The following is a 25,403-nucleotide window of genomic DNA, read 5'->3' as shown; positions in this document are numbered from 1 at the left end:
AAATCGTGACTACATGCTTTAATATTCACTTCCACATATAAATTATTGGATAAATATGCTTTTCCTCTATCAGAACACTTTCTTTCTCAAAGTAAAACTTTCTGCTAGCAAGTTAATCAGAGTCTGTAAATTAGAGTTTAAACTAATTAACAACTGAGAATAATCAGATATGTCATTCAAAAGAAAAGCATGATAGTCTCGATGAATATGAGTTTGAGATAAGATCGGTCCGTCGCCTGATAGAATATCACGTGCCCCTTTGCGTCGCGACATTAATGTCAATTTGTTGGTTGCTGCTACCAGCACATTAAAACAGAGAACAGAAAACAGCAGACTCAGCAAACGACGTTTTGTTTGGCTTGAGTCCTTGTTCTGGGCACGTCGTTCATCGGTCGTCGCTCGTCCGACGTCGCGTCGTCTGTCAATCAGCAGCCGACGATCCCAATGATTCGACCCGTGTATCAGTAGTAGTAGTCATAGTCGTAGTAGTTCTGCTTGTCGTTGTCGCATGATATATGAGTGCCCTGCCCTGCTGCTGCCACTGCAACCGCGCCCATACAAAAAAAAACCGATGCTTTGGCCCCGCAGGCCGAATCTTTAGTTGTTGTTGTTGATGCCGTTGAGCTCTCTGCGCAGGCCGAAGCCGGTTCTCAAAAACAAACATCTTCGTGGGCCGCCGCAGTATCGCGTCGGCGTTTTGGCCCCTTTGCTTTGCTACGTTCGTTTGTACGTCTGTTCGTTCGTTTATTCGTTGATTCGTGCGTTGCTCGTTCGCTCTTTGCCCGTTTTGTTGTTTCCACGCTCTTTCGGTTGTGGTGTCTTCTGTTGCTGTCGCAGGTTCGTAGCTCAGTTTGTTTTGACTCGCTGCGCGGTTAACTTCGTTTTCGCGAGACATGCGCAACTTCCTCTCTTGAGCGAAATAAAAAAGAACTCTTCGTTCACCGTTCGCAGTGTCGCATTTATTTTACCTACTTCCAAATGAAGAGAATTTCTGTTTTTATGTGTGAAAATATAAACCAATTGAATATTGGAAAAAATCAATTGATCTAAATGAATTGTGAATTTGTGTGTGACTGTGACAGTGCTGAATGCAATTTTAATCTCATCTGTATGCTATCAAGCGTATAAATACTTGCTTATATACGCACACAACTCTTTTGCAATCTAAAGTTGAATGGAAAAGCAAACATAATCTGCTTCAAGCGCTACGTGACAAATATATAAAGTAAGTGGATTCGAACTGCTCTTAAATGATCACTCTTAATCAGTTAGTTATACATGCCTCAGGGCACCTAAGTATGTGGAAATGTGTTCATGTTTAAGCTTACAAGTTACGCTTTCACTTAGCCCACATGTATTATATAATTTGAATCATTTGTCTGTAATATTTAAAATAATCATTTTAAATAACTAATATTTTAAGTAACAGATTCTGCATATATTTATTGTAGTATTAGAACACCTGCCACTGGTTATTCCAGATCAAACTTAAGATTATTCATTGACGTCAGCGGATACGGAATTTATGCTAATCAATGATCTTTTGAGAAATTCCTAATAAATTTGCATTTGTTTGGTTTATTTTTTTATTGCAGCATGTTAATTCTAAAATATGACAAAATGCAGCACCAGCTGTGGCAACTACTACTACTACTACTATTTCTATGCTTAACCCTACAAAGCCCGGGGACGACGAGTGGGGCACTAATGAGCAACTATCAGGTGCAGTCGAACTATGAATTGTTGGGAACTGATTCGCGTTACATATCATATCAAGGTGAGTTGTGTGGATTATCAAAAATTACATTCCATTACACAAAGTGTGTCAATTGTGGGGCAATCAATCAAGCTAAAAACAAAAAAAAAACACTCGAATGATGAGCATGTGGGGAAATTGTGTTGATGCCTGTCACTTCTCTAAAGTAGTCAGCACAACTTTTAAGTACTTACTTTATTGCGCAAGCAGATAAAGAAGCAGAAGCAGAAGCAGAAGAAGGAGAAGAAGTAGAAGCGGCAGAGGAGGACGAACAGGTTGTAAAACTCTCTCTCCGTTAAGCAGTGTCAACAGAGATGTCAATTCTTGGGAATCTTAGCACCCCTATATGCATGCATATATCTCGTGAAGCTCTTTATCTGAAAACGCTTAGCGTTTATTGTTTAAATATTTGCCAGTTCATTTCTTTTTTTTCTGATTTTTTTTTTTGCATGGAAGTGGAATGCATCTTGGAGTACGCCCCGATGCGCAAACTGAGCAATCAGTTTTGTTGACACTGCGATTCTGCAATTTAAATACTCATTTATTTTCTTACTTTTTGAGAGTTATGTCATGGAATAAGAAAATATATGTTTAAGATATGAATTATTAAACAAAGTACAATATATATTAATATTATTGATTTTTTACAGACCTAATGTCAACAGCCAAACGATATTACGATCCCGAAACGACTTGGTATTCCGAATTGCTATACGATGTGGCCAGAAAGCAGGTTATTGTTGGTGCTAGGTAAGTGTTTAAATGTTGTTTTTATGCGTTTCGTAGATTAAGTTTTCCACGAAATTGAGTCACAAACCCGCAATCATAATGACTCTGCGCCAAATAAGATACGAGAGAACACAAGTAAACGGAAACAATTAAATTTGTCAAAATAATAGGTACAAAAAACAACCAAACCCAAGCCAAATGTGCATTATCTCTTTGTTTAAGTGGAACAGATTATTGCGTAAAGCTGATAATTGTTTTGGCATTGCCAGCGTCTGGGGGAATCTCTTATTAAAATCGAAAGTGCACGCAACCGGTTTACCCAAATCTTTGCAGCTTATCAGCAAGTTTATCTCACAACGCAAAGCGACAGTAAACACTGAAGAAGAAGAAGAAGAAGAACGCATGTGGCAACTAGAACAACTAGAAAACCAAACAGAACCGAGTACTACGAGCAACAACAAGTGGCCTGTCCAGGCTCAGGTACATACTACTCATAGAGATACAAGTTCTCCACTTGCTATTTGTTAAGCAATTTGATGGCACTCTGTCTGTCTGTCTGTCTGTCTGTCTGTGTATTCTCAGGCAGTAGTCAAAGTTTGATTTTCATTTGCTCGCCGAGAGATAGATAAGAAGAGAAATAGTGAAGTAAAGACCGTGTTGTCCCTTTTCTGTCTATACAGATCTTAACCCCTTGCGTTGAGGCACAAAGATACCAATTGGCTCATTTATCAAAATGTCTTCGTTCTCGTCTTCGTCTTCGTCTCTGTTTCGCTTTCGTTTGTCAATCATTTGTCGCAGGTTTATTTTATGTTTTCCACTCTTCTTCTCTTCTGTTTTTCTGTTTTTCTGTTCTTCTGTTCTTATTTTTTATGCCTTGATTCTCACAAATACTACGATATGCTTTTTACTATGCTCCCACGTGTGGCAAGTAAATGATAACGAAGGGCAGTTGGTCTACTTACTTGTCAGCAGTCAGGCAAGTAGGCGTATAGATAACTATAATTACTAGCCTAGATAGCGGCGTGGGCATTTCTGTATATATTTAATATTGTTGAATTTATTATAAGGTGTATTTTCTAGTCTTTTCTGATAGCAATGATAAGCGGTTAGTAACTAGACTTTGGTCCGCTTTGTGGTCCGAATTCAGTTGTATTTAACTATGCTTTAGATATCGAAATTGTTGAGTAACAACCTCATTCCTGACTAGTTCCTAACAATGTATTTCCTATTAATCCTTCGTAGAGCAACTAATGATGCCGCCTTCTTTCAGCGTTGCAGCATTTTTTTTAGATATTTTAAATAGCAACCCCGGCAGCTAGTCAACACTTCTAAGCAATGGGTTTTCACTCCAGAAGTGGCCTAATCCGTATTTAATTAGTAGTCTAGATTTTGTACCGCTCGCGTTTCGTTTGATAAGCCGCCACTGTTGACCTTCCCTTAGCCATTTCTTGGCTTGCTATTGCACAACCACCAAAGAAACAAAACCACTATGTGAACCTTTTTTTTATTTTTTCTAATCAGAAACCACAATATAATTGTGGCAATATTATTTTGACTTTAGCTGTTGTTGTCTGATTTTGTGGTCGGCTCATAAATTGGGTAGTTGGGTAATTGTAGACTCATGGGCGAATGAAGGGACACTGGCGAGGGGTAAGGGACAAGGTATGAAGTAGTACGAAGCTATTGCTCCTTGTCTGTCACACAGTCACAGACACAAACACACTTGACACGACTGCAGGCTCGGATTACGAGCGGCTTTCTATATTGCGACAAGTCGGGGACGAGCTCGAAAACTATTCCAACGGGGCTCCCATAACGACTGACGAGTGACGAGGCGACGAGTCGGCGAGTCGACGAGCCGACGAGCCAACTGCCTGTCACTTGCACGTCGTGTAATTTGTTTGCATCTACTCGTACTACACACATTTGGGGTCTTGTGCCCCGAAATTTGATATAGACTGCATTAAAATAATATACCGTTTTGTTTTCGTTGCTCGTGTTTTTTTTCTCTCTCCCCTCTCCCTCGCTCTTCTTCTTTCTGCCAGCAACCTTTTATAAAGGTTTAGTTTTTTTTTTGCCGCATTTCATTTTTGCAGGGGTCTTGAGTCGCTGCTTGTGGCATGACTCAAATGGACCGTGCAACTGCAACGGCAACTGCAACAACTGGGAAGCATTTGAAATGTATTTACACATATGACTGAACATTACCTTAACTTAAACGCTGTACAAACAAGGAAACACAGTTCAAAAGTTTCCATTTTAAAAAATTACAAAACAATCAGCTGCAGTAAACTTGGGAAAGGTTTCAACTCTATTTAAACTGTACAGTTTTGAATGGTGATGTTTTTAGGCTAAGGGTTTTTTTTAATTGTTTTTCAGCAGGAAGTTTCAGGATTTATTAAAATGATTATGATAGAAACTGCTCATAAAAATTGCTTAGGATTAGAGTGAATATAATGTTCTGTAGATGGTATGAAATAAACTAAAGAATTCTTACTTTATTCGTGGAAGTAAAAGTAAACTCGAGGAAACTTAAAACTTGTCTAAGCATACCTAAATCTAAATCCATTGTTCTTTTGTTTTAAATGCTATGTTTCACTACAGTCTTCAAAACAAAGATAAACCCACTCAACTATCGTGTAAACCATAGTCAACAATCTGATGTCGAATCTTCGTTGAGAAAAAATATGGCAAATTCAGCAATATTTTTTTATTTTGTATTTTATTTTTGGCTCTGTGTGGCAATTTGGAGCCGAAATACAAACTTCATTTGACAGACGTTAAGTGGTTGGCAGTCAGTTAAGGCAGCTACTGGGCTGCCACAGCAGCAGCAGCAGCAGTGGCAGCAACAGCGAAATTGAAATCAAAATTAATCAAAGCAAAGCAAAAGCATGTAAAGTAAAATACACATATAGCCCAGCACAATTTCAAAGGGGGGCGTTTTGCATATTTTGTATGCTAGCGAGAAAAAAAAAAGCCAAAATGGTGGATTAGTTTTTGATATTGAGAGCACGGAAGGAATGCGCTCGGCTGGCGTAGGCAGTGCCCCAATACAGAAATGCATGGCAAGCGCTGCAAGCTGCAAACTGCAAACTGCAAACTGAACAGTTTTTTACAAGATCTTAACGGAGCAACGGGCAGCTTTTAATTACAAGCCAGCCCGTCAACCCCTCAGTCCGTCAGTCCGCCAGTCCGCCAGTCTGCCAGTCCGGCTGTCCGTCGATTCGCTGCGAGCTGTCGCCAAGCAGGCGCTAGACAAACGCCCACGCTCGTCGCCAAACTCGGATTGCCGTCCACTTGATTCGGCGCACTGTGGCAATTGCCACAGTCACACAACCCGCAGCTGGACAGACAGGCGCCACAGTCCAAGCCACCACACATGGCTTTAATAGCTCCACATGTTACATACAGGCTTCCAGCTTCCAGCTTCAATCCCGTCTCCATCCCCGGCTCCATCTCCGTCTGCTTACAAAAAGGCCTTTTTGTTATCTTGTCGCGCGCTTGTCGCTCAAAACTTAGCCACGACGCAAGGTGTGCGAGAATTGTGAATGCAAATGCGCAAAAGTGAAATATCCGCACAAATACAACTACAGCTACAGATACAGCTGCAGATACAGATACAGATACAGATGCAGATACATACAGATACACTGACGAACAGTTACAGTTACATGCTACAGATACAGATACAGATAGCAGCAAGTAACACATTTGTTGTTGCTGCCACGCGACGCATCTGCAAATGAGTCAAACATTTTGATCCATTCGCATTTTGATCCATAGAGCATTGAGGATCTATTTTTGAGATCATTAAGTATGCAGATCATTTTATATTTATGTTGTGCAAATATATATTGCAATTGTTTATCTTTTTGTAACTTAATTACCTTAATTATTTAGTAAATATATAATTGTTTATAAAAATATAATAATTAAATAAATAAATTAAATAAAAAAATGAATCACATTTTTAGTACACATTAAATAAATAAAACAAATAAATAAGTATAATAATATTATTCTTATTGATAAAACTTGTTAAAGAATTTATTATGTATAAAGCAAATGTCGGAATTTACTTGTCTAAAGTAGTTAAGCAAATTGTTAAAAAAAACTCTGTACATATAATGTTTTATTCATAAGTAATGAAAAATGTAAGTAAATTAAATGTAATGTAAATTAAAGGTGTAAAAATGGTTAATTGGCATAATGGTTATAAGAGGTTGGTTCAATTATTGCTTTATCTATCCCATTTGGGCTTGGCTTAGCCTGATATTGAATAGTAATAAGTTGTAGGCATGCGTGAAAAAACTACGAAGTAAATTCTGTTCTACAAAACGGCTACAAATAAAAGATACGAAACGATGCGCAAAATGAACCCCCTTAACTCCCCCCGCCAACACTTGCTTGTATCTACATGCACGCGTCACGCAGTGGCAGAGAGAGAGAGAGAGGGAAAAGTAGAGGGTAGAGGGAGGCAGAGCGTGATAACGATGGGGCAAAATGAGTTATGGCAAATACAAATTAAACAACTGACAAAACAGTAAGCAAATATTTGCTAAAAGCAAAATGCAACAACAACAACCACAACAACCACATCAAGTGCAACAGCAACAGCAACACATAACAAGAACAAATAAGAAAACAGCAAAAGAAACAGAACTCGAGGCAAGCAGCAACTGGGAAGAACATGTGTATCGACTTTTCACACCTCAAAATGGAATTCATCAGCTCGTTGCTGAGGTGAACGATAAAAAAAATGGGAGTGCTGGAGTGGGTTGGAGGTGGTTGAAGGTTGGGCAATGGGGCATGGCAGGGGGGGCTGCGCTGAAGGCAATGCTAATTTGCAAGGCCGTTGCTTATCGCTGCTGCCAAGCAAATGGGAAACTGAATCCAACAAACGAGTTATTTACAAAAATAGGTTTCAGTTAGTTTAAATAGCTCTTCACGTATATCGCTAAGTATTCTACGAAAATCAGCATTTAATAGCAAAAGCTGTGGGAAGCATTATTATTAATATTTGTTTTTATTATTGTTTTGTTTTCAATTTTTAACGGCACACAAAATGTAATCGCACACCGTTAAGGCCAAAACAAATGGCAACAACTGTACACAATCAGCAGTAATTGAATTTTACAGCCGTTTAGTCTGCCCACAATTAATACGCCCCCTTTTTGTATAACCTAAAACCAATAAGAATGGGAAAATGGGTGTGTTGAAGTTGTGCAAATGTATAAAACAGGCAGAAATATATATATATATATGTTCAGCATGATTGTAGGAATAAGTCGATATCGGAGACCAGGCAGATCAAGTGATTATTACTATGTATTTAAAAGTGCAGGGTATCTCTTAGTCTAGCTATCTCAGCCAGAGAATTTTTATTTGCTTTTGTGTGCACGTTCAATAATTTTGCTACGCGTTATTTGTCACGTCACTTGCAGGAAGCTCACTTAATCTTTGCCCAGCACTCCACCAACAATGGCTAAAGGCTGATCAAATACATTTTGAACTCTGGGCAGAGGAGGATTTTGGAGCTTAGGAGGATTTTACTTTGAATTGGTCGCCCTAGATAAGGCTAATAGTCGGCATTAAGAGTCTATATCTCAAAGAAAAGAAATAGAAATTCTTATCTTAACTTTGGCCAAGAATCTGTAGTAAAAAATTAATGATTACGTAGATTGGTAAATCTTTCAAAATTATCTTGAGTATAGTATAAAGTTTAGTGTACTTTATTATAGTATAGTGAATTCAGTTAATTTATAGCTAAAGCAAGTAATAATAATAATCGTTCAATCTTAACAGTTATATAAATTTAGTGATCTTTAAAAAGTCAAAGACAATTTATTTTTTATGTTTAGTATGCAACTTTATAATCTTATGCAAATTGGCCAATTAAGAAAAAAGATTATTGCCTGCATTTATGTAAATTTAAAGATCACCCTTTGCACCTCGAATGCAATCCATTTCCCCTATGTAATTTTATAGTAGTTTTTATTACCACAGCTGAATATTGTTTAATTATTATGCTAACTGCAGCTTTAAAGTCAATTAAATGGCCATTCTAGCCATAAACTGTGCCATTTTGTACGGCCTGAAAATATTGAATTTAATAGCTTCATTTAAATAATGACAAAACTGAAAACATTTTTGCATCTGCCAACGCGATGTTATCGTTAACGACACACGTCAAACACACACAAGAAACACACACGCACCTTTTAAGTCGCTGACAGCTGCTTTTGGGGAAGGGCGTCTGTCGATTTTGTTGCCAAAACTGGGCCCGTTTATTATACCAACACCATCAGCACGTACCACAGAAGTTGCACAACTCACGCAGCGGCTATCGGTTGGCTCAGGCAGCTCAGGTTACTCGGGTGGCCACAGTGCCACGCGCCACGCGTGGCAGCTGCTTTTGACTGACTGATTGATTTGGTGTTCTGCCACTTGTACACTCAGAAAAGAATCCTCCTGAAAACTATTAAGTTTTTCTTGCTTTTAGAAATAATTTCAAAATATAAGAAACGCTTGTCTTAAATTGACAATCCCAAATATTTTATTTTTTACAAATTATTTTTAATAAGAATTTAATTTCTATAAAGTAAAAATGCAAACCATCAGATTTAAAAGGAAATAATAATAATAATAATAATGTGAGTTGCCCTTGGCGGCAAAGGTGTGGCAAGTTTCTAAACTTGGACTTTTCTCTGAGTGTGCTCGTAAATTATGTTTCAGACTCCGGTCCAGTCCAGTCCGGTCCGGTCCAGTCCAGTCTGTATTCCCACATTGCTCAACGCATTTTTCTACACCAAATGTTGTCGCGAGTAGTGACTTGTCCAATGTGGAACTGTGGGCAGCTGGCGTCGTCTGATGGCGACGTCTGGGCGGCGGCATTCCTTCCAGCGAATTCTGTCCAGTGTGAGATGTAACCATTTTTCCATCTAACTAACTATCTATCTATCTATCTATCTATCGATTGGCGCATTCGTATGCACTTGATCTATTGATCTTCGTATTTGTTGCGCCAAATGTGTGCAAGCATTGTGCGCTGGCACTGCACTCTGCACAGTGGTCAGCAAGAGCCTAAAGTATTTTTATAGAAAAAAGGCAAGTCAACTCAGTTTTACAATTGTAACCCAAATTTTGTTATAGATGAATTATCTTTGTACAATCTATATGATGTGCCATCGTATCTTTGCAGTGTCAAACCATATTTTAAGCAGACTTTTATTGGTGTTGCAACACATGACGGCTGCTTATCTTAATTGAACTTCTTCTGCTTCGCCATCGTTGTATAATGTGGCACTAAAGCCATAATTTTAATTCGCTCATCTTGTTTAGTGCCCACCTAAAAGAGACGCCTACAAGACTACAAGCATCCAATCCATATCCAAATGTCAGCGTGTCATGTACCACTGTGCCTGGGCAGGTATCGTTACCAGTTTGCCTTGCAGTTCAATGCACCAGTAGCGTGGCAGGCAACCAGTTCGAAGTTATGACTGGGCACAGCAGCGAGGCGAGGTGCTGGTTTCAGGCTATTTGCCTTATTTGTGTGTGCAAGCAGAGTTGTGGGCCGAATTTAGCTATATATATATATATATATACATAAATACAAACATTTTGATTCGATTCTTTTGCAGAGACACCTTGTACCGCATGTCTTTCGACTTGGAGCCACTGGAGCAGGCCAAATGGGAGGCGACGCCGGGGAACGTGCTCTTGTGCCAGCAGAAAGGCCAGTCGGAGCGCTGGTGTCGCAACTATGTGCGCGTGCTCCACAGCTACGGTGAGAACCAATTGTACGCGTGTGGGACGAACGCCTTCCAGCCAAGCTGCTCGTGGCGCCAGGTGAGTGGTCGTCGTCTCCTCAACTCGACAACTTCAAATGGAATTAGAAAAAAAACCAACTGAAAAACTGAAAATGCCTCGTTTTGTTGTTGTTGCAGATGGAAAATCTGAACGTCACCCAGTTTGATGACGGTGTGGTCAAGTGCCCCTTTCATCCGCAGGCCAACAGCACCAGTCTTCTGCCCTCCAATGGCAACATGTTTGCCGGCACAGCCACGGACTTCTCCGGCAGCGATGTGGCCATCATTCGCGCACCCGTCCAGTCCAATGGGGTCAGTATAGCTAATATATCTAGTCTAATATAAACAGTGTTAAGTTATTTACAACATCCCAAGATTAGCACGGATTATTGTTATTCAGTTAAGTAAGGTATTTTTCATCAGGTGTCAGATTACGTTAGGTATTCCTCTCGATGCTGTTCAGTTTTGGGCTCTTCAGCTTTACGAATTCTTCTCGCATTGTTTTCGCAAACTTCCTGATTTGAGTGAAAGGAAAGGAATCCGTAGAGGCTTACTTGCCGCTCAAGCAATTAAATTAACTTGTCCACACTTAATCTAACTGTAAGCTGCTTACATTAAATCGTATGCATGTTTCTAGCTTTAATCCCTTACTTTATTAATGAACGCTGTTCATTTTCAGATGAATCGCAAGCGTTTCCTGCGCACCAAGCAATACAACAACAACTGGCTAAATGGAGCTCAGTTTGTGGGCAGCTTTGAGGCGGGCAATTTCGTCTACTTTCTGCTCCGTGAATCCGCTGCGGAACACATGAGCTGTGGCAAGGTGAGTTGTGGATTGGTCGACCATTCTCCTAATTGATCTCTCGACTCCTCTCCAATCTGTTTAGGCAATCTACTCGCGCATTGCGCGCGTCTGCAAGAACGATGCTGGCGGGGATCAGGTGCTGCGCGACAATTGGACATCGTTCTTAAAGGCGCGCTTGAATTGCTCCCTGCCCGGTGATTATCCGTATTACTTTGATGAGATCCAGGGCATGACGTATGCTGAATCGGAGCATGTGCTCTATGCCACATTCAGCACATCTGGGTGAGTTATTTGCCTGATCTCAGTTCAATGATCACACTAACTTCTTCTATTCTCCCGCAGCTCCAGCATATTTGGCTCAGCCGTTTGCGCCTACAATTTGAGCTCGATAAATGCGGCTTTTGAGGGCGCCTTCAAGCATCAGGAGCACTCGGATGCCGCGTGGAAAACAGTGAATACGCCACAGCGCAGCCAGTTCCAGTGTGCCAGTGGAGCAACAGCTTTTGGCCATTTGCTGGAGAGTTCACGTTACCAGCTAATGGATCAGGCCATCCAACCGATTGGTGCCCAGCCGCTCTACCATTCACGGCTGGAGCGTTTCAAGCACATTGCTCTCGACATTGTGCAGACGAGGAACGAGCAGCTGCACGTGCTCTACGTCTCCAGCAGTAGCAATCACATCAAGAAGCTGTCGGTTAAGCACGGCATGGAGGGGAAGACGCAAACGTGTCTGGTGGAGATCTGGCAGGCAGATGATACGGGCAGCAGTGCCCTGTTGCACATGTCCTACCTGAAGGTGACCGAATCGCTGTATCTGGGCACGGATCTGGCTCTGACAAAGATACCCGCTCAGCGTTGCAGTCGTCATGTCTCCCAGTCGAGTTGCTTCAATGCCATGGATCCCTATTGTGGTTGGAATGAGCTGGTTGAGCGCTGTACGCCACTAGATCCGGCCGTGCAGCAGCCGTGGCTACAACCGGAGCAGTTTAGCTGTCCGGTGCTCAATGCGCCCATCGATGGCGGCTGGTCTAGTTGGTCGCCGTGGAGCGAGTGCGAGCAGCATGAGCAGCCCGACAGCAATTGTTTGTGCCGGCAGCGCAACTGCAATAATCCACAGCCACAACATGGAGGTAGCTCATGCGAGGGCATCAGCACCCAGGTGACGAACTGCACCCTGCATGGCGGCTGGACGGGCTGGTCGGATTGGTCGCCCTGCTCCCAGACCTGTGGCATTGCGGTGAAGACGCGTCGTCGCACGTGCGGCAATCCCCGACCAGCGCATGGGGGACGCATGTGCCTGGGGCCCGAGCATGCCGAGATGTATTGCAGCCATCTGCCGCCCTGTCCGGTGGCCAAGCCAACGGCCATCGATGGAGGCTGGGGACCGTGGGGTGAGTGGAGCGAGTGCAGCGCTCAGTGTGGCGGTGGATTCCGCATGCGTCGCAGGGAATGCGACGATCCGCGGCCACTTAACGGTGGCTTGGATTGCCCCGGTTGTCGGCTGGACTACGAGGACTGCAACATGCAAAGCTGCGCCGAGGTGCAAAGGCACAGCTCATGGACACCTTGGCTAACGGCATCGCCGGGCAACGGCACCGAGCTGCGTGTGGAGAAACGATATCGATTCACTTGTCGCGCCACCAGCGCCGATCCCAGCTCAGTGCGCATCGGCCAGCTCAAGGAGGAGACGCGCAACTGTCACCAGGACGGCAGCTGTCAGCGGCACAGCGAGCACAACGAAGCCACCGATTCCACGGACTCCGACTGGTCGCCCTGCAGTGTCAGCTGCGGCGGTGGCACACAACAGCGTCTGCGTGGCCGCAACTCGAAGAGTCGCGCCTGCAATCTGCAGCCATGTCCCACAGACGAACAACCAACGGACAACAGCATCGATCATCAGCTGGGCCACGAGTGGAGCTGCTGGTCGGAGTGGTCCAGTTGCTCGGTCACCTGTGGCCTGGGAGTGCGAAGGCGCACTCGCAAATGTCTGGGCGGACATGAGAGACTCTGTTCGGGGCGGCCGCTCGAGGAGCAGAAGTGCGAGATGGTGCCATGTGAAGGTGGGTAATCCTTATAAATTATGAATGAGCAAAGTGGGGAATAGTAATTGTGGGTTGAAATCATTCTAATGCCCCAAACACAAACAAGTAAAAGTAAAATCAGATATTGTAAAAACTGCAACTACTTAAATGTGTATTACAAGTAGAAGGAGTCATCTTTAAACCAAATATTTAAGTACGTCTTAATTATGTTGTTCAGCAGTTAGTTCAAGGGCAAAGGGTATCTCTTAGTCAGCACTCAATACTAGATGATTCTAGATGCCTCTTTTCATATTTTCCATTTCATTCTGCACAGTTCAAAGTTGTATTAAAAAATGTTTCCGTTTATAGACTTTCTCGGCTGGAGCTCTTGGAGCGAATGGTCATCTTGCTCAAGTGATGGCATCCGTCTGCGTCACCGCCGTTGCTTAGTGGAGCAGCCCACGTCTGTGGAATGCCGTGGCGCCGAGTTCGAGAAGACTGCCTGCGTGCCAGGCGAATGTGATGGTGAGCTAATTGTTGCTAATCAAATTAAAACACTATTTCAACACCGAAACTTGCATATTACAGATGCTCAAAGTGCGTCGAGCGCAACTCTGCCGATTGTCATCTGTGTGTTAATATTGTTCACCGTGGCTTGTTGCTTGGCCACATATCATTTTACACGAAGGCGTTTCCTGCTGAGCGCCGAGGAGGCACTCAATAAGACGACGACAACGACGGCCAGTTTCGACACGTATCCCAATCAGTATTCCAGTCTGCCCACCAAGGACGTAAGTGCCCCGATCTGAGATCATTAGATTGCAAACTCAAACTAATTTCATCTTAAATTTTTGCAGTACTATGATCAACGTCCCAAGCGTCAGTCCAGTTTCCGTATGCCAGCGAAGAACAGCAATATTGCCAGTGGCACGCTGAATCGCAACAACATGCACCACAACAACACACCCAAGGTGCTGGCCAAGACCTACAACGATTGCGAGACGGGCACCCTGAAACGTCAGTCGGCGCTCAACAATTGCCGCACAACCATCGACGATGAGAAGTTTTAGCCTAAAGGATCTGAGGATGAGGATGAAGGCCCCCTCTCCCAACTAGTGCCATTGTTGCCATGTGCAATCCAAATGGAAATGTTATAACGACAACGAAAACATTTTGCACAGCCAGCTTGCAAAAAGTTCCTTCTCTGACTCATATTGAGTCGTTTTATTAGACTAGTTTAGTTAGTTGTAGTTGTATGTTTATGTTAAGTTAGTATTATTTATTAATCTTAACGCTTAAGGTAAAAAATTTGGTCAATAATTTAAACTGCGACAATCAGAATTTCAATTGAAAATTTGTAGAAATTGTTAAATTGTGTGTTTATAAACAAGCTTGTTTTTTATTTTTTGAAATGTCTACTCAGTAATTTGTAAATTATTTTGTCAAATTATTTACATAAAATAATTGTTAGTTACTAATCTGCTTTTATAATTATACGAAAGCAAGACTGAATGTTAAATTTGTTTTGTAATTTGCCCAACCCAAAATACTGCCATGCAAAATTGAAAAAAAAAAATGAAGAAAAATACCCCGAGATGTTGAGTACTCGTAATATACGTATAATTTATCATATTGTAAAGATCTAGCCGTAAGAAAACAATACGTAAAATCGTAAACCACATTTGTAACATTATTTTTGAAAAGTAAAAACTGTTAGTTAAATGAAATTTATCTGGGTCTTTTAATAACTGGGTGGAAATTCGTACTTAGACGACCCTATAATACATGCAAGCAATTCGATTCCTTTAAAAAATCTCACGAGTTAGAGCTATTTCAGAAAAAAGGGCACATCTTAAGTATTTCGAATTTTCGAAATCGATGGACACATAACTATCGATTGGCATTCAAAGAACTATTTCTTAAAACAGGCCATATTCTTTAAGATCCTAACGAGTCCTGTGTCAAACGATTTGTCTGGAACAGGCATATCAATAAATAAATAATTCAGATGAGGACGTGGGAGAGTTAGATGTAATTTTTTAAAAATTCGCTCGATTCGATTTTTTCAAGCCCTGAAAGTATGCTTTAGGTTAGGTTAGGTTGTATCGGCAGTCAGCCCGGTAGTCTGACACACTTAGGCCATATTTGGCCCGTTGTGATACCGAAATGGGATCCAGGGGTTTTCTCCTGCAAAGTATGCTTTAAAAGTTGTAATTTTCTGTGACAGGTTTGGGTTTGGATTTTATTGGTTACCCTACAAGCATGCATTAAAAACGTAAATTTTCTTAAAACAATATTCTTTCAGATCCTAACGAGTCCTGTGTCAAAAGATTTGTCTGGATCAGGCATATCAATAATTAAATAAATCAGATGAGGACTTGGGAGAGTTATATGTAATGGCCTATAGATTTTTTAATGCCCTGAAAGTATGTTTTAAAAGTTGTACTTTTCTGTGACTGGCTTAGCCAGGGATTTTATTTGTTACCCTAAAAGTATGCTTTGAAAATGTAATTTTCAGCCCCACCTACTGAGAAAATAAGCAACTTTTAGTTCATCTTATAAATTCGCACTTTGTTTATTAGGCAATATAAACTTAAGTATAATATGTGTATTACAACTATTTTTTACATGCGTAAAGAAAAAGAATAGTAAAAATTAATTTTTTAAATTAATAAAACTTCCAAAGGCAATAAATAAAAAACAGAGCTAAGAGCTAAACTTAGACAATTATAAAGTTAAGATTGTGATTTGAATTCGATACGATATGCGACGAGTTTACAACATCAACAAAGGACAATTACAAATCGGTCATCTCCTGCTGAGATTCGTAGACGGCGCAAGCACCCGCTCCGGAAAACTTGCCGCCGGACTGATCCTCACTGGTGATACGGGTCAGGAGCTCGGCCTGAATACGCTTGAGGACTTCTACGACCTCGCAGAGGACGCCGCTTTGTGCCGCCTGTTGCATCGCCTCGTTGGCATCAACAAGCGCCTCATTCAGAGCACCCAGCTCCATGCGCGCTTTGGCCCGTGCATAATAGCCCTCGTAGCTGTGCGGTTTCTGCAGTATGGCTTGCGTGGCCAAATCTATGGAGGCGTCAAGTTCCTGCACGGGACAAACAGGTAATGTTATTAATAAAAAGTCTATCAATTGGTTGACTGGCTTGACTTACATTCAGTTTTCGCTTGCAACGCGACAGATTTAGCAACAGATTGGTGCGCAGCTGGGCAAAGACCGCATTCCGTTCGAGCAGCTGCTCCAGCCCGGAAATCTTGCGCAATGCATACTGATAGCGATGTGCGGCGTCCTGGAAACGATTCTTGCGATACAGCACATTGCCATCCTCGAGCAGTTTGTTGAGCAGCACCACCAATATCTCCGGCTTGCCCATGGCCATGCTCCAAGTGGTGGGCCCCAGTTTGGCGCCTTTGCGCAGAAACACCTGCACCGCCTGGATGTTGCGGCAGGCAATCGAACGATCCAGCGGCCGCATGCCATGCATATCGATATGCTCCAGATTGGCACCCTGCTCCAGCAAATAGAGTACCAAACTGGCGGCACCCTGATACGCCGCCAGATCCAACGCAGTGCGCCGCTTTTGATCCTCATGCTGACGGTTGCAGCCATGTTCGATGAGGTATCTGGCAGCCGTCAAATGTCCACGCAGACAGGCCCAACTCAACGCCGTGAAACCCTCATGATCCTCCGCCTCCAGTGCAGCACCACGTCCCAGCAGCAGCTCCAACAACTCCAGATGCCCCTCCTCCGCGGCAATCATGAGCGGCGTCTTGCGTGCCTGCCCCAACGGCTCGTCGAGCAGGGCGCCACGCTGCAGCAGCTGCTCCACCACACTGCGGTGACCCTCCTTGACGGCCAGCCACAGGGCTGTGTATCCCTGACGATTTCGCGCATCGATCTGGGCGCCACGCGACATCAGAATGCTGACGGCATCCAAACAGCCATGACGAGCGGCTGCGGTTAGGGCCAACTCGCCGCTGCTCGGCTCCAGGGCATTAACATTCACATTGACGCCAAGCTCATCGTCGAGCTCGTGCTCATTGAGATCCAGCAGATCCTCCAGTATTTTGACGTGTGCCTGTGCCGCTGCTCCAATCAGTGCCTGCTGCAGAGCCAGCGCACGTCCAACGTCCTGGGACCGAGCACGTGGTGACCAATCACAGGCCAGCAGATATTGCACCACACTGAGATGGCCCATGCGTGCGGCATGCACCAGAGCACAGCGCTGCGTGGTGTCCAGCTGGCCGAGGCTGCTGCCGGCGGCAACAAGACGACGCACCACATCACAATGGCCACGCATGGCGGCGAGGATCAGCGGCGTACAGCCCTGGCTATTGGTCAGACCCACATCGGCGCCGAATTCGAGTAGCAGGCTCACCATGGGCAGTATGCCCTCATGGGCGGCAATGCAGAGAATCGGAGCATCGCCCATATAATCGGTACGATGATCGGGCGAAGCGCCAGCGAGGAGCACCAATCGCGACACCTTCACATTGGGACTGTAGACGTTGCGCAATGCACCCAAGGCAGCCGAGATGTTATCCGCTGCTCCGGCCAACCAATACGACTGAAGGTCGCGTGGCGAGAGCGTCGCCTGATTGCCGCTGCTATAGAGATGCGCCTTGAGCATGTGATGACCCAGCTCCAACGTGAGCTGTGGCTGCAGCGGCGCCTGTAGACGGGACAGTCTAAAGGCAATCCCTGCATGGCCCAAACGGGCATCGCAGAGGAACTTGCTGGACTCGCCCTCATCGCGACGCATCAGCCACTCCCGCAGCGAGCTGTGAAAGAACATGTACGTGTTGTCCAGTCGCTTGATCAGGAATCCATCGAGCAGCTTGAAGCGCTGCATAAAGTGCGGCCAGCTGAGTGGCTCCTCGCCATGCTGCAGTGCCTCCATGCTGTAGTAGATCTCGTCCAGCGTCAGTGGATAAAGTGCAGCCAGGCAGACATTGAGTATGGGAGCCGTCTGCTCAAAACTGCGCGCCGTGGGAAACCGCAGATTGAAATGGAGCAGAAAGATCTGGGCGAGGGAGACGGGCAGCACTTTGTAGCTTGACGATTTGACCACCAGTTGGCCACGCGAGATCAGATCGAGAATGAGCTTGGCATACAGCATCGAGCCGCGACTTAGGCATTGCAGATGCGTCACAAACTTCGTCAGTGACTGTCCCGATTGCGTCTGTGCCAGCTGTCCACCAATATTATGCTGTATCTCGGGACAGTGGGCGATGCGTGTATTGATGTAGTCCAACATATCCTGCTGCAGCGACTGACTGCTGGCCCAACTGTCCAGAGTGAGCTGTGTGTAACTGGGCGCCTTGACCAGCTCCAGCATTTGGGTGCGCACCGTGGCCACCAGCTTGAGCCAGGCGGGAAAATGTGGCGAGAGTTGTGCAAGAAAACTGGCAATTGTATGGCCGTGATCGGGACGATGATACTCTGCCTCGCACAGTGCATCCACTAGGATGACAGCGACCTTGGCCGGAATTTTGCCAGCACGATGCAGCTGGACAAGTGGCTCCAAGATGGCCAGACGCATCACACGCTCCGCATCCGCAATGCACTCGCGCACACTGAGTATATCCTGGAGATGGGGTTCAGACAACAGATAGTCCCGGTACGATGTCAACTGGGGTGCCTGACACAATTGGGCGGCCAGCGAGTGCACAAAATCGGGCACCTGGCAGGTGAGATTCGCATCCGCTTGACAGAAGTGATAGCCCACCATGTGGGAGGCCAATCCGCGCATGCGTTCATTCTGTGCACCCAGCTGGCTATAGATGGCATCCGCATCCTCCTGCTGCTGCTGCTGCTGGGCCTGCATCTGGCGCCGCCCAAAGCACGAGTACTCCACCAGTTGCAGACAGAAGGCGGTCTTGCCGGTGCCCGGCTGGCCATTGATGAGAACCACGCGCGTATCCGTGCCCAGCAGGATATTCGAGAGCTGCTGCACCAACCACTGGCGACCAACATAGGGTGGATCTGGCTCTTGAAGCGGCACCTCAAAGAACAGCGGCTTCAGTGCCAACTGGACAGCTGCCAAGGCAGCTGCTGCTGCTGCACGCTTATTAACCGCACCCGTTGCAGATGCTCCACTGGCCACAGCCAATCCTCCCACTCCCGGAAGCAACTGCTGAGCTGCTGAACGTGTCGAGCGTCGGGCGGCGCCCTTGCGGGATTTCCCCGGCAATGCCTCATAGGCATGCTGATCCTGCTGCTGAATGATGCAGCCCATTTTGAACTTGCTGCACAAGCTGAGCGTGTCATCCTTGTTGGAGGTGGCCACCGACAGCTGACTTCCACTCAGCCCGGCAGTGGCCAAGGCCAACGTCTGCTCCGGACTGATATTCTGCGAGGAGTTGCTGCTGCTGCTGCTGTTGGCTGTTGTGGTGCCGATGCTGGTGCTGTTGTTGCCACCACTCGACGATGTCGTCGCACTCGTGGTCGAGTGCATCGTGGAGTTGCCATTGTGATCGCTGCTGCTGCTGCTGCTATTACTGTTATTATTATTGTTGTTGCTGTTGTCATTCAGCAGCAGGCCGAGGCGAGCGCGCAGCTGATCCTTTTGCTGCTTCTCACTGACTGCGAGCGAGTGAGCATGACGAACGATGCCCAAAGTGTCGCTGCCTGTGGACAGGTGTAGAATAAAGATAAAAGGTTATAATATAAATTTATATATTACATGAGTAAAAGTATAAAAAATATTAACAAAATTAACAAGTCATGCAACAACTGGGTTAGTTCAATTTGAGGTATTTTCAACAGTTCAACAAAAAATGCAATAACAATTAAATACTTGCAAAAATGTGATACATATTCAATATATATATATATTCTTATCTTGGCTTAACAATAAGAACTCAACTTTATTTTATCGTTAGACTTATCAAATGAGCATGAAAAGATATCAAAATGTTATCAGAAACAAACGAACAAGAACTCAATTAGTGACCGATTGTTCCTACGACTGCTTTATAATATAGTTATTCTATAAATCGAATTGAAAGGGAATTGAAGGTAGCAAAGACAGAGTGACATAAGTCAGTCAGTCATAAGTCAGCAAAACAGAAATAATGTTTAGGTATATATATAAGAATTTGTTGATCTATCAATCTAAAGAAATACAAAGGTATTTATTAACTGATTTATTAACTAACTTATTAACGAGCTCTGATAATTTACACCCCTTTTCATAATTAAATATATTCCCTTTTCATATAAAGGTCTCATGCTAAATATGCCATGCTAAATGTGCAACAAACAGAAGGGAAACGAGTAGGAGAAACACGTGAAACTAAGAGAGAGAGAGAGAGAGAGAGAGAGAGAGAGAGAGAGAGAGAGAGAGATGCCATGCCTGCTAGTTGATTAAGTCCCGCTTCGCTCGAGATTGATGAATTTACGCTCCACAGAGATTTAATCAGAGATTTGATCGAGGTGCCGGCCAAACTGAGGCGATTCAAACGATTCTCGCTGCTTGCCCCGTGTTCCGTGGATGTCTTTAAATTATGATTGCTGACATTCTTGCGTCGGCGTCGAGTTACCGCCGAATCCGAGCAGGTTGAGGTATTCAAGGCATTCGACTCCTTGCCTTGATGATGATGATGATGATGATGATGATGATGATCTGGATGATGTGGCGGGAGATGCCGGTAGAATATGAGAGAAAGTGTGTGCGAGACTTATGACAAACTAATGTGAGAAGTGCCCAAGGAACTCGAAGGATATGTGTGTGTCACTAAAATGCCAACACCTAATTCCTAATTCCAATAGCGAAGGCAACTTGGAAACTTACCGCCCGATAATGTCGATGCTGTGTCAAGGGGACAACCTCCATTGGAGGCAGTGCGTCTGTGTCCGGCGAGGGCGCTCCGCAGATTCTTGTGATTGAAGAAACGCCGACGCGTGGGCGGCGTGGCAAATGCCGGAGCTGCATTCAGATCGCCATATGGCAAATGCAGATTGTTGTTGTTGCCGTTGTTGTTATTGTTGCTGTTGCTGTTGTTGTTGAGCAGCTTGGCAGGCCCATTGTGTTGATGTATGTCGACGGTGATGGTGTGTGTGTTGCCGCCAACAAGCCCATTGCCATTGCCAATACCGCTGCCATTGCCGTTGCCGTTGCCATTGCCGTTGCTTGCCACACGAGGCAATTTGCCAATGCTCGCATAACGGTGATAATCCGGTGACTGCGACTCCTGCCGATGCTGCTGCAAGTGAACAAAAAGAAAACATGACTTGAGTCTTTCTGTCAGACAGCCAAACGTCTATAACTAGTATTTATGCATGTGTGCTCAGCCTTATCAATGATGAAAGTTCACAATTATTGCACATGCCTCAACCAAACAAAGGCAAACCGTACCGTACCGAAACGAATCATACACTCTGAAAAAATATTGAAAGAAATTCGCCAAGTATTCCTAACCTTATTATTCAGTACATTGGCTGAAATTGAAGGATGTCTCTTTCTTACTGATTTCCAGAATATTCTTTTCGATGTGTTTACATAGAATAAATCTTATATTGGCTTTTTTGTTAATTATAAAATTATTCAATTTCTTTCTGAGTGTATCGACTAGGCCAGGCCCCGGCAGAATGCGAGCGTTGAATAGAAAGGCGTTGAGTATTGATTAGTCATGTGTGTGAGTGTGTATGTGCGTGTGCGAGTGTGTGTGAGTGTGTGCGAGTGTGTGCGAGTGTGTGTGGTTGATTGTGAACTGTGCTCCAGGCACTGGACCAACTATGCGAGAAGGAAAGCGCAGCAAAACCCAAAAGCCAACAAAACTTCACTGTAGATGGAAGACAAAGGCCCAAACTGACTAATTATCATTCCGTTTAGTTCGTTCAAGAGGTCATTGAAAGAATGTTATTCTTGACAAGGATTCGGCTTCTTCGCCACTGACTATACCTAATTAAGGGGACTTCCTACAATGTGGTATTGTCAAGTTACCTGTACGTATTCTATGGCTATTATTTCCTTTGTATAAATCGTTTCTGATTACTGCTGTCTCTTTGGCAACCTATTGCTTCATAAATATTCTTATGCTGTACTTGCTGTTCACATTGTACTTCATCTTGTACACTTTTGACAGCTCTATCAGCGCTGCCTCCTCTGCTGATGGTTAACTCCTGCTCCTTTCCCAACCCACATTTGGTATGTTGTCCTTATTATATCATGTTACACGAATCTTCTGCAATCAAACAGCTCAACCTACTTGACTACAAAGCTTGTTCGACTTCCTACTGCTATTTGCCAGATTCTTCCACTTTGTGGCAGAGACTTTGCAAAGCTTTGAACATCATCATTTTTATTCCAGCAGACACAATTAATATCAGTGTCTGCCCAGACTGGGACTGGGACTAGGAGTGGACTGGACTGGCCTATACTGTCTGTTTGTCAGTCTGTTTGTCTGCTTGCTTGTCTGTCTGTTCGTCTGTCCATCTTGTCGCGATCTGTCCGATTAGCTGGAGGAGCTGAGCTGTTGGCGTTAATCGTGAGCGTGAGCTCCATGACGGCAGGCAAATGTGTCCCGTCTACGCCTTATCGGGCGACGTCTGCGTTGGCCGGACACCAGCCCAAAAGTCCATTTCACTCAAATGCAGCCAGCCAACTGTCAAGTGTATTTAGTGACCAGACAGATCAGACAGCCGGACAATCGGACAGTTTGCCTGGGTCTTAGTCATCGTAGACGCAGTCTTCCGTCTGTCTGTTTGGTCTCGTCTTAATGAACCGCAAATCATTTCGAGACTGGATTTGTTTTTACCTTTTCTTTTCTCTGCTTTTTGTTTTGTATTTTTTCTCATACCCATTAAATTTGTATACAATGGATCGCATAAGGTGAGGGGGAAAGTATGGAGCAGAGGGAACCATCGGCAATCCCAAAAAGTATAATGTCAGAAGGAAGAGCTGAATCAATATAACAATCTGTCTGTCCGTAAGCAGAATAGCTAGAATTTTCAGATTTCGAACGATGGATTCTAGCTAGTTCCTCGCATTTGTCCACTAATTGATAAAAATCGTTAGTCCCAACATGCTTTTATATAAATCCCGTATGATTTTGTGACCATAAGAGCTGCTCTTCTCGCAGACTTAGTTCACAGGGAATCTCTTAGGTGGGCACTCTCAAATATTGAGCTCTTACTTGATTTTTCTTTTGAGTGGGTTGATCTGCAGGCTCTGAACTGCACTGAAACGTGATCAGAACCCGTTCCATGCTCTTGCCTTTTGCATTGTGTGGGATAATAAGTTGAAATTGGTTAGTTTTAGAGGCAGGTGAAGTTGCCGACTCGATGAGTATAAATTTGGCTAAATTTGGTAAGGATTGCCGTGGATTTAATTGAAAGCCGAAGATAAGCGAAAGGCTGCTGCGTGACCAAACGTTCCAAACTTATAGCCCTGGTGGGTATATGGGAAGAGCTGAGTGCAGAATTTATACACTCCTCAGAAATACTTCTAAGCTGGATGCCAGCAGACTTTCATAAGGAGTCGACTAATGTTCGCTGGCAACTCCCACGGATGTCTAGCGGATGGAATAGGAATAGCGTGTCGTTATTACCCATTTCCGCTGCGGATGCTGAGAATCATGATGTGGCACTTCTAAGTGGTGCCGTTGGTGGTGCTGCAGCATCAACCCACTCTGACTGTTTGTCAGTTTGTCTAACCTGTCTGGCTGTTGCTGTCAGTTGTCGGTTTGATGGTTTTATTTTTCTGCCATTGTCGCTTTAATCGCTGAGCATCTTTTGATCGTTGGACTTCTGTGTTGAGCTTACAGTCATGCCAACCTCAGCCATTTCAGCCACCTTCCTCCCTCGATAGACAAATGCTCCATCGATTCATCGATCCATCGGGCCGGGCGTGGTGTAATTAAGTTTCGTTTCGATACGATCGTTGACGATTCGTTCCGTTTCGCGGCACCACAACGAAGAAAGGCTTTCTTTAAACTAGTTCGCAATACAATCTCTCCCTGTCTCTGCCTCTCCCTCTCTCTCTGTGTGCGTCTATCTTGTCGTGTGTCTTATCGCTTGGCATCCCCGTGGTGGCATTTTAATTGGCCACATCATTTTGATTAAGTTGTAGCTTGAAAATTAATTAACAAATTATGCCTGCCACTGCATTGGAAATTGAAATTTCGATGTCTTGTCCAGCAGCGCTTTAAAAATGTGATTTTCACTTTTCTACAACACAAGATTGTGTTATCAACATAAATACTCGTATGTAGTTTGCAAGTGAGAGGTGTTCAAACTGTGACTGAAGATCAGCTGATCATTGAACCATTAAAAAGAGTATCTCAGATGTGGGACAACTGTCTAGACTATTATCTGTCTGTCTGTCTTTAACCAAGAAAAAAACAACCATTTATGCATTGTTAAATAACCTTTGTAATATCAGTTTCAAACTAGTTCGCTGACATTGCTAAAGTCTAGTTTGCTGTCGTGAGAACACAACAAGCCCTATCTAATAAATTTAATAAATTGTCAAGTGATATAGCCAATTCTAAGCTGCGCCCATAGCTGGTGTTTCAGTTTAACCTTAAGACAAAAGGCAAGCTGCGACAACCTTTCACACACAAAATGTCGAGTAGAACCAATTGGGTCCAATTCGGACCCCAAGGGGTCGTCGCATAATGACGCAGGTGTAATGCCAGCCAACCAACCAGTCAGCCAACCAGCCAGCCGGGCGACGTAATTGTAATATGACAAAGCCGCATTCATTAACTGGAAATGAGAAAAAAACAGCAGCAACAACAACAACAGCAAAATAACCAAAGTCGAAACAGAGGCAAAACCTGAAGCTGCAGCAGCCATGCAATTACTGCAGCCATTTAATGATTTTCTCGGTGGCCGGCTGCAGCCAAAAGCTGGCAACAAGATTAATGGTTCATTCAAGAATTCGATTTTCAGACAAGCCAGACAACGAGCTGCCAGCAACAAGCAGCACAAAACAACAAAAGCAACAGGTTCATAATCATATTTTGGCAAGTTTTTTGGCGGCTGCAAAATATGGTAAAAATCCGGCAAGAAATAAAAAAAGAACTGCAATTATTTGGTGGGTGCATATTAAATACCCTACCAGACATATAATTTACCATCATTTATCCGTATTATCAACTGAGATAGACAGACCCTACAGTAATATTGAGTCCAAACCCCAAACTGATCAATATGGGCGAAGGAATACTTTATTTATATGCGTCTGTTACACATTTCATCACGTTATTTTAATACTTTTTTCTAGGGTATAATCAAAAATCGCATGTTTAGCCGCGGG

General features: G+C 43.9%; 2 protein-coding genes across 5 annotated transcripts in view; one reads left to right on the top strand and one right to left on the bottom strand.

Moving 5' to 3' along the window:
• The first annotated feature begins 1,595 nt into the window (after window positions 1-1,595).
• On the top strand, window positions 1,596-14,846 carry LOC6558347 (semaphorin-5A). The gene is made up of 10 exons (XM_001985144.3): window positions 1,596-1,777; window positions 2,407-2,506; window positions 10,126-10,333; window positions 10,432-10,605; window positions 10,973-11,116; window positions 11,181-11,380; window positions 11,441-13,158; window positions 13,489-13,644; window positions 13,708-13,910; window positions 13,977-14,846. The coding sequence occupies exons 1-10, from the start codon at window positions 1,597-1,599 to the stop codon at window positions 14,187-14,189; spliced, it is 3,297 nt and encodes a 1,098-aa protein (XP_001985180.2). The 5' UTR covers window position 1,596; the 3' UTR covers window positions 14,190-14,846.
• Window positions 14,847-15,709: 863 nt separating this feature from the next.
• LOC6558346 (protein TANC2) overlaps window positions 15,710-25,403 on the bottom strand; it is a 55,066-nt gene continuing 45,372 nt past the window's right edge. Inside the window, exons 4-7 of one of the 4 annotated variants that reach the window (XM_032737700.2) lie at window positions 20,934-21,342; window positions 20,496-20,765; window positions 16,293-19,768; window positions 15,710-16,225 (exon numbers count right to left, since the gene is read on the bottom strand). In XM_032737700.2, the coding sequence (XP_032593591.1) occupies window positions 15,917-16,225; window positions 16,293-19,768; window positions 20,496-20,765; window positions 20,934-21,342 (4,464 nt within the window). In that variant the 3' untranslated portion in view covers window positions 15,710-15,916. Of the gene's footprint in view, window positions 16,226-16,292; window positions 19,769-20,495; window positions 20,766-20,933; window positions 21,346-25,403 lie in introns of all 4 variants that reach the window. The other 3 variants (XM_032737693.2, XM_032737684.2, XM_032737686.2) reach the window with 3 other exon arrangements.

Source organism: Drosophila grimshawi, unplaced genomic scaffold (genome assembly GCF_018153295.1).
Source record: "Drosophila grimshawi isolate 15287-2541.00 unplaced genomic scaffold, ASM1815329v1 contig_44, whole genome shotgun sequence".
In the NCBI taxonomy this organism is placed as follows: domain Eukaryota; kingdom Metazoa; phylum Arthropoda; class Insecta; order Diptera; family Drosophilidae; genus Drosophila; species Drosophila grimshawi.
This window is presented reverse-complemented; position numbering and strand designations above follow the sequence as displayed.

Coding starts and splice junctions, on each gene's coding strand:
- LOC6558347 (XM_001985144.3), top strand. CDS start 1,597: ATGTTAATTCTAAAATATGACAAAATGCAGCACCAGCTGTGGCAACTA. Junction 10,606..10,972: donor CACCCGTCCAGTCCAATGGG/GTCAGTATAGCT, acceptor GTTCATTTTCAG/ATGAATCGCAAGCGTTTCCT. Junction 13,159..13,488: donor CGAGATGGTGCCATGTGAAG/GTGGGTAATCCT, acceptor TTCCGTTTATAG/ACTTTCTCGGCTGGAGCTCT.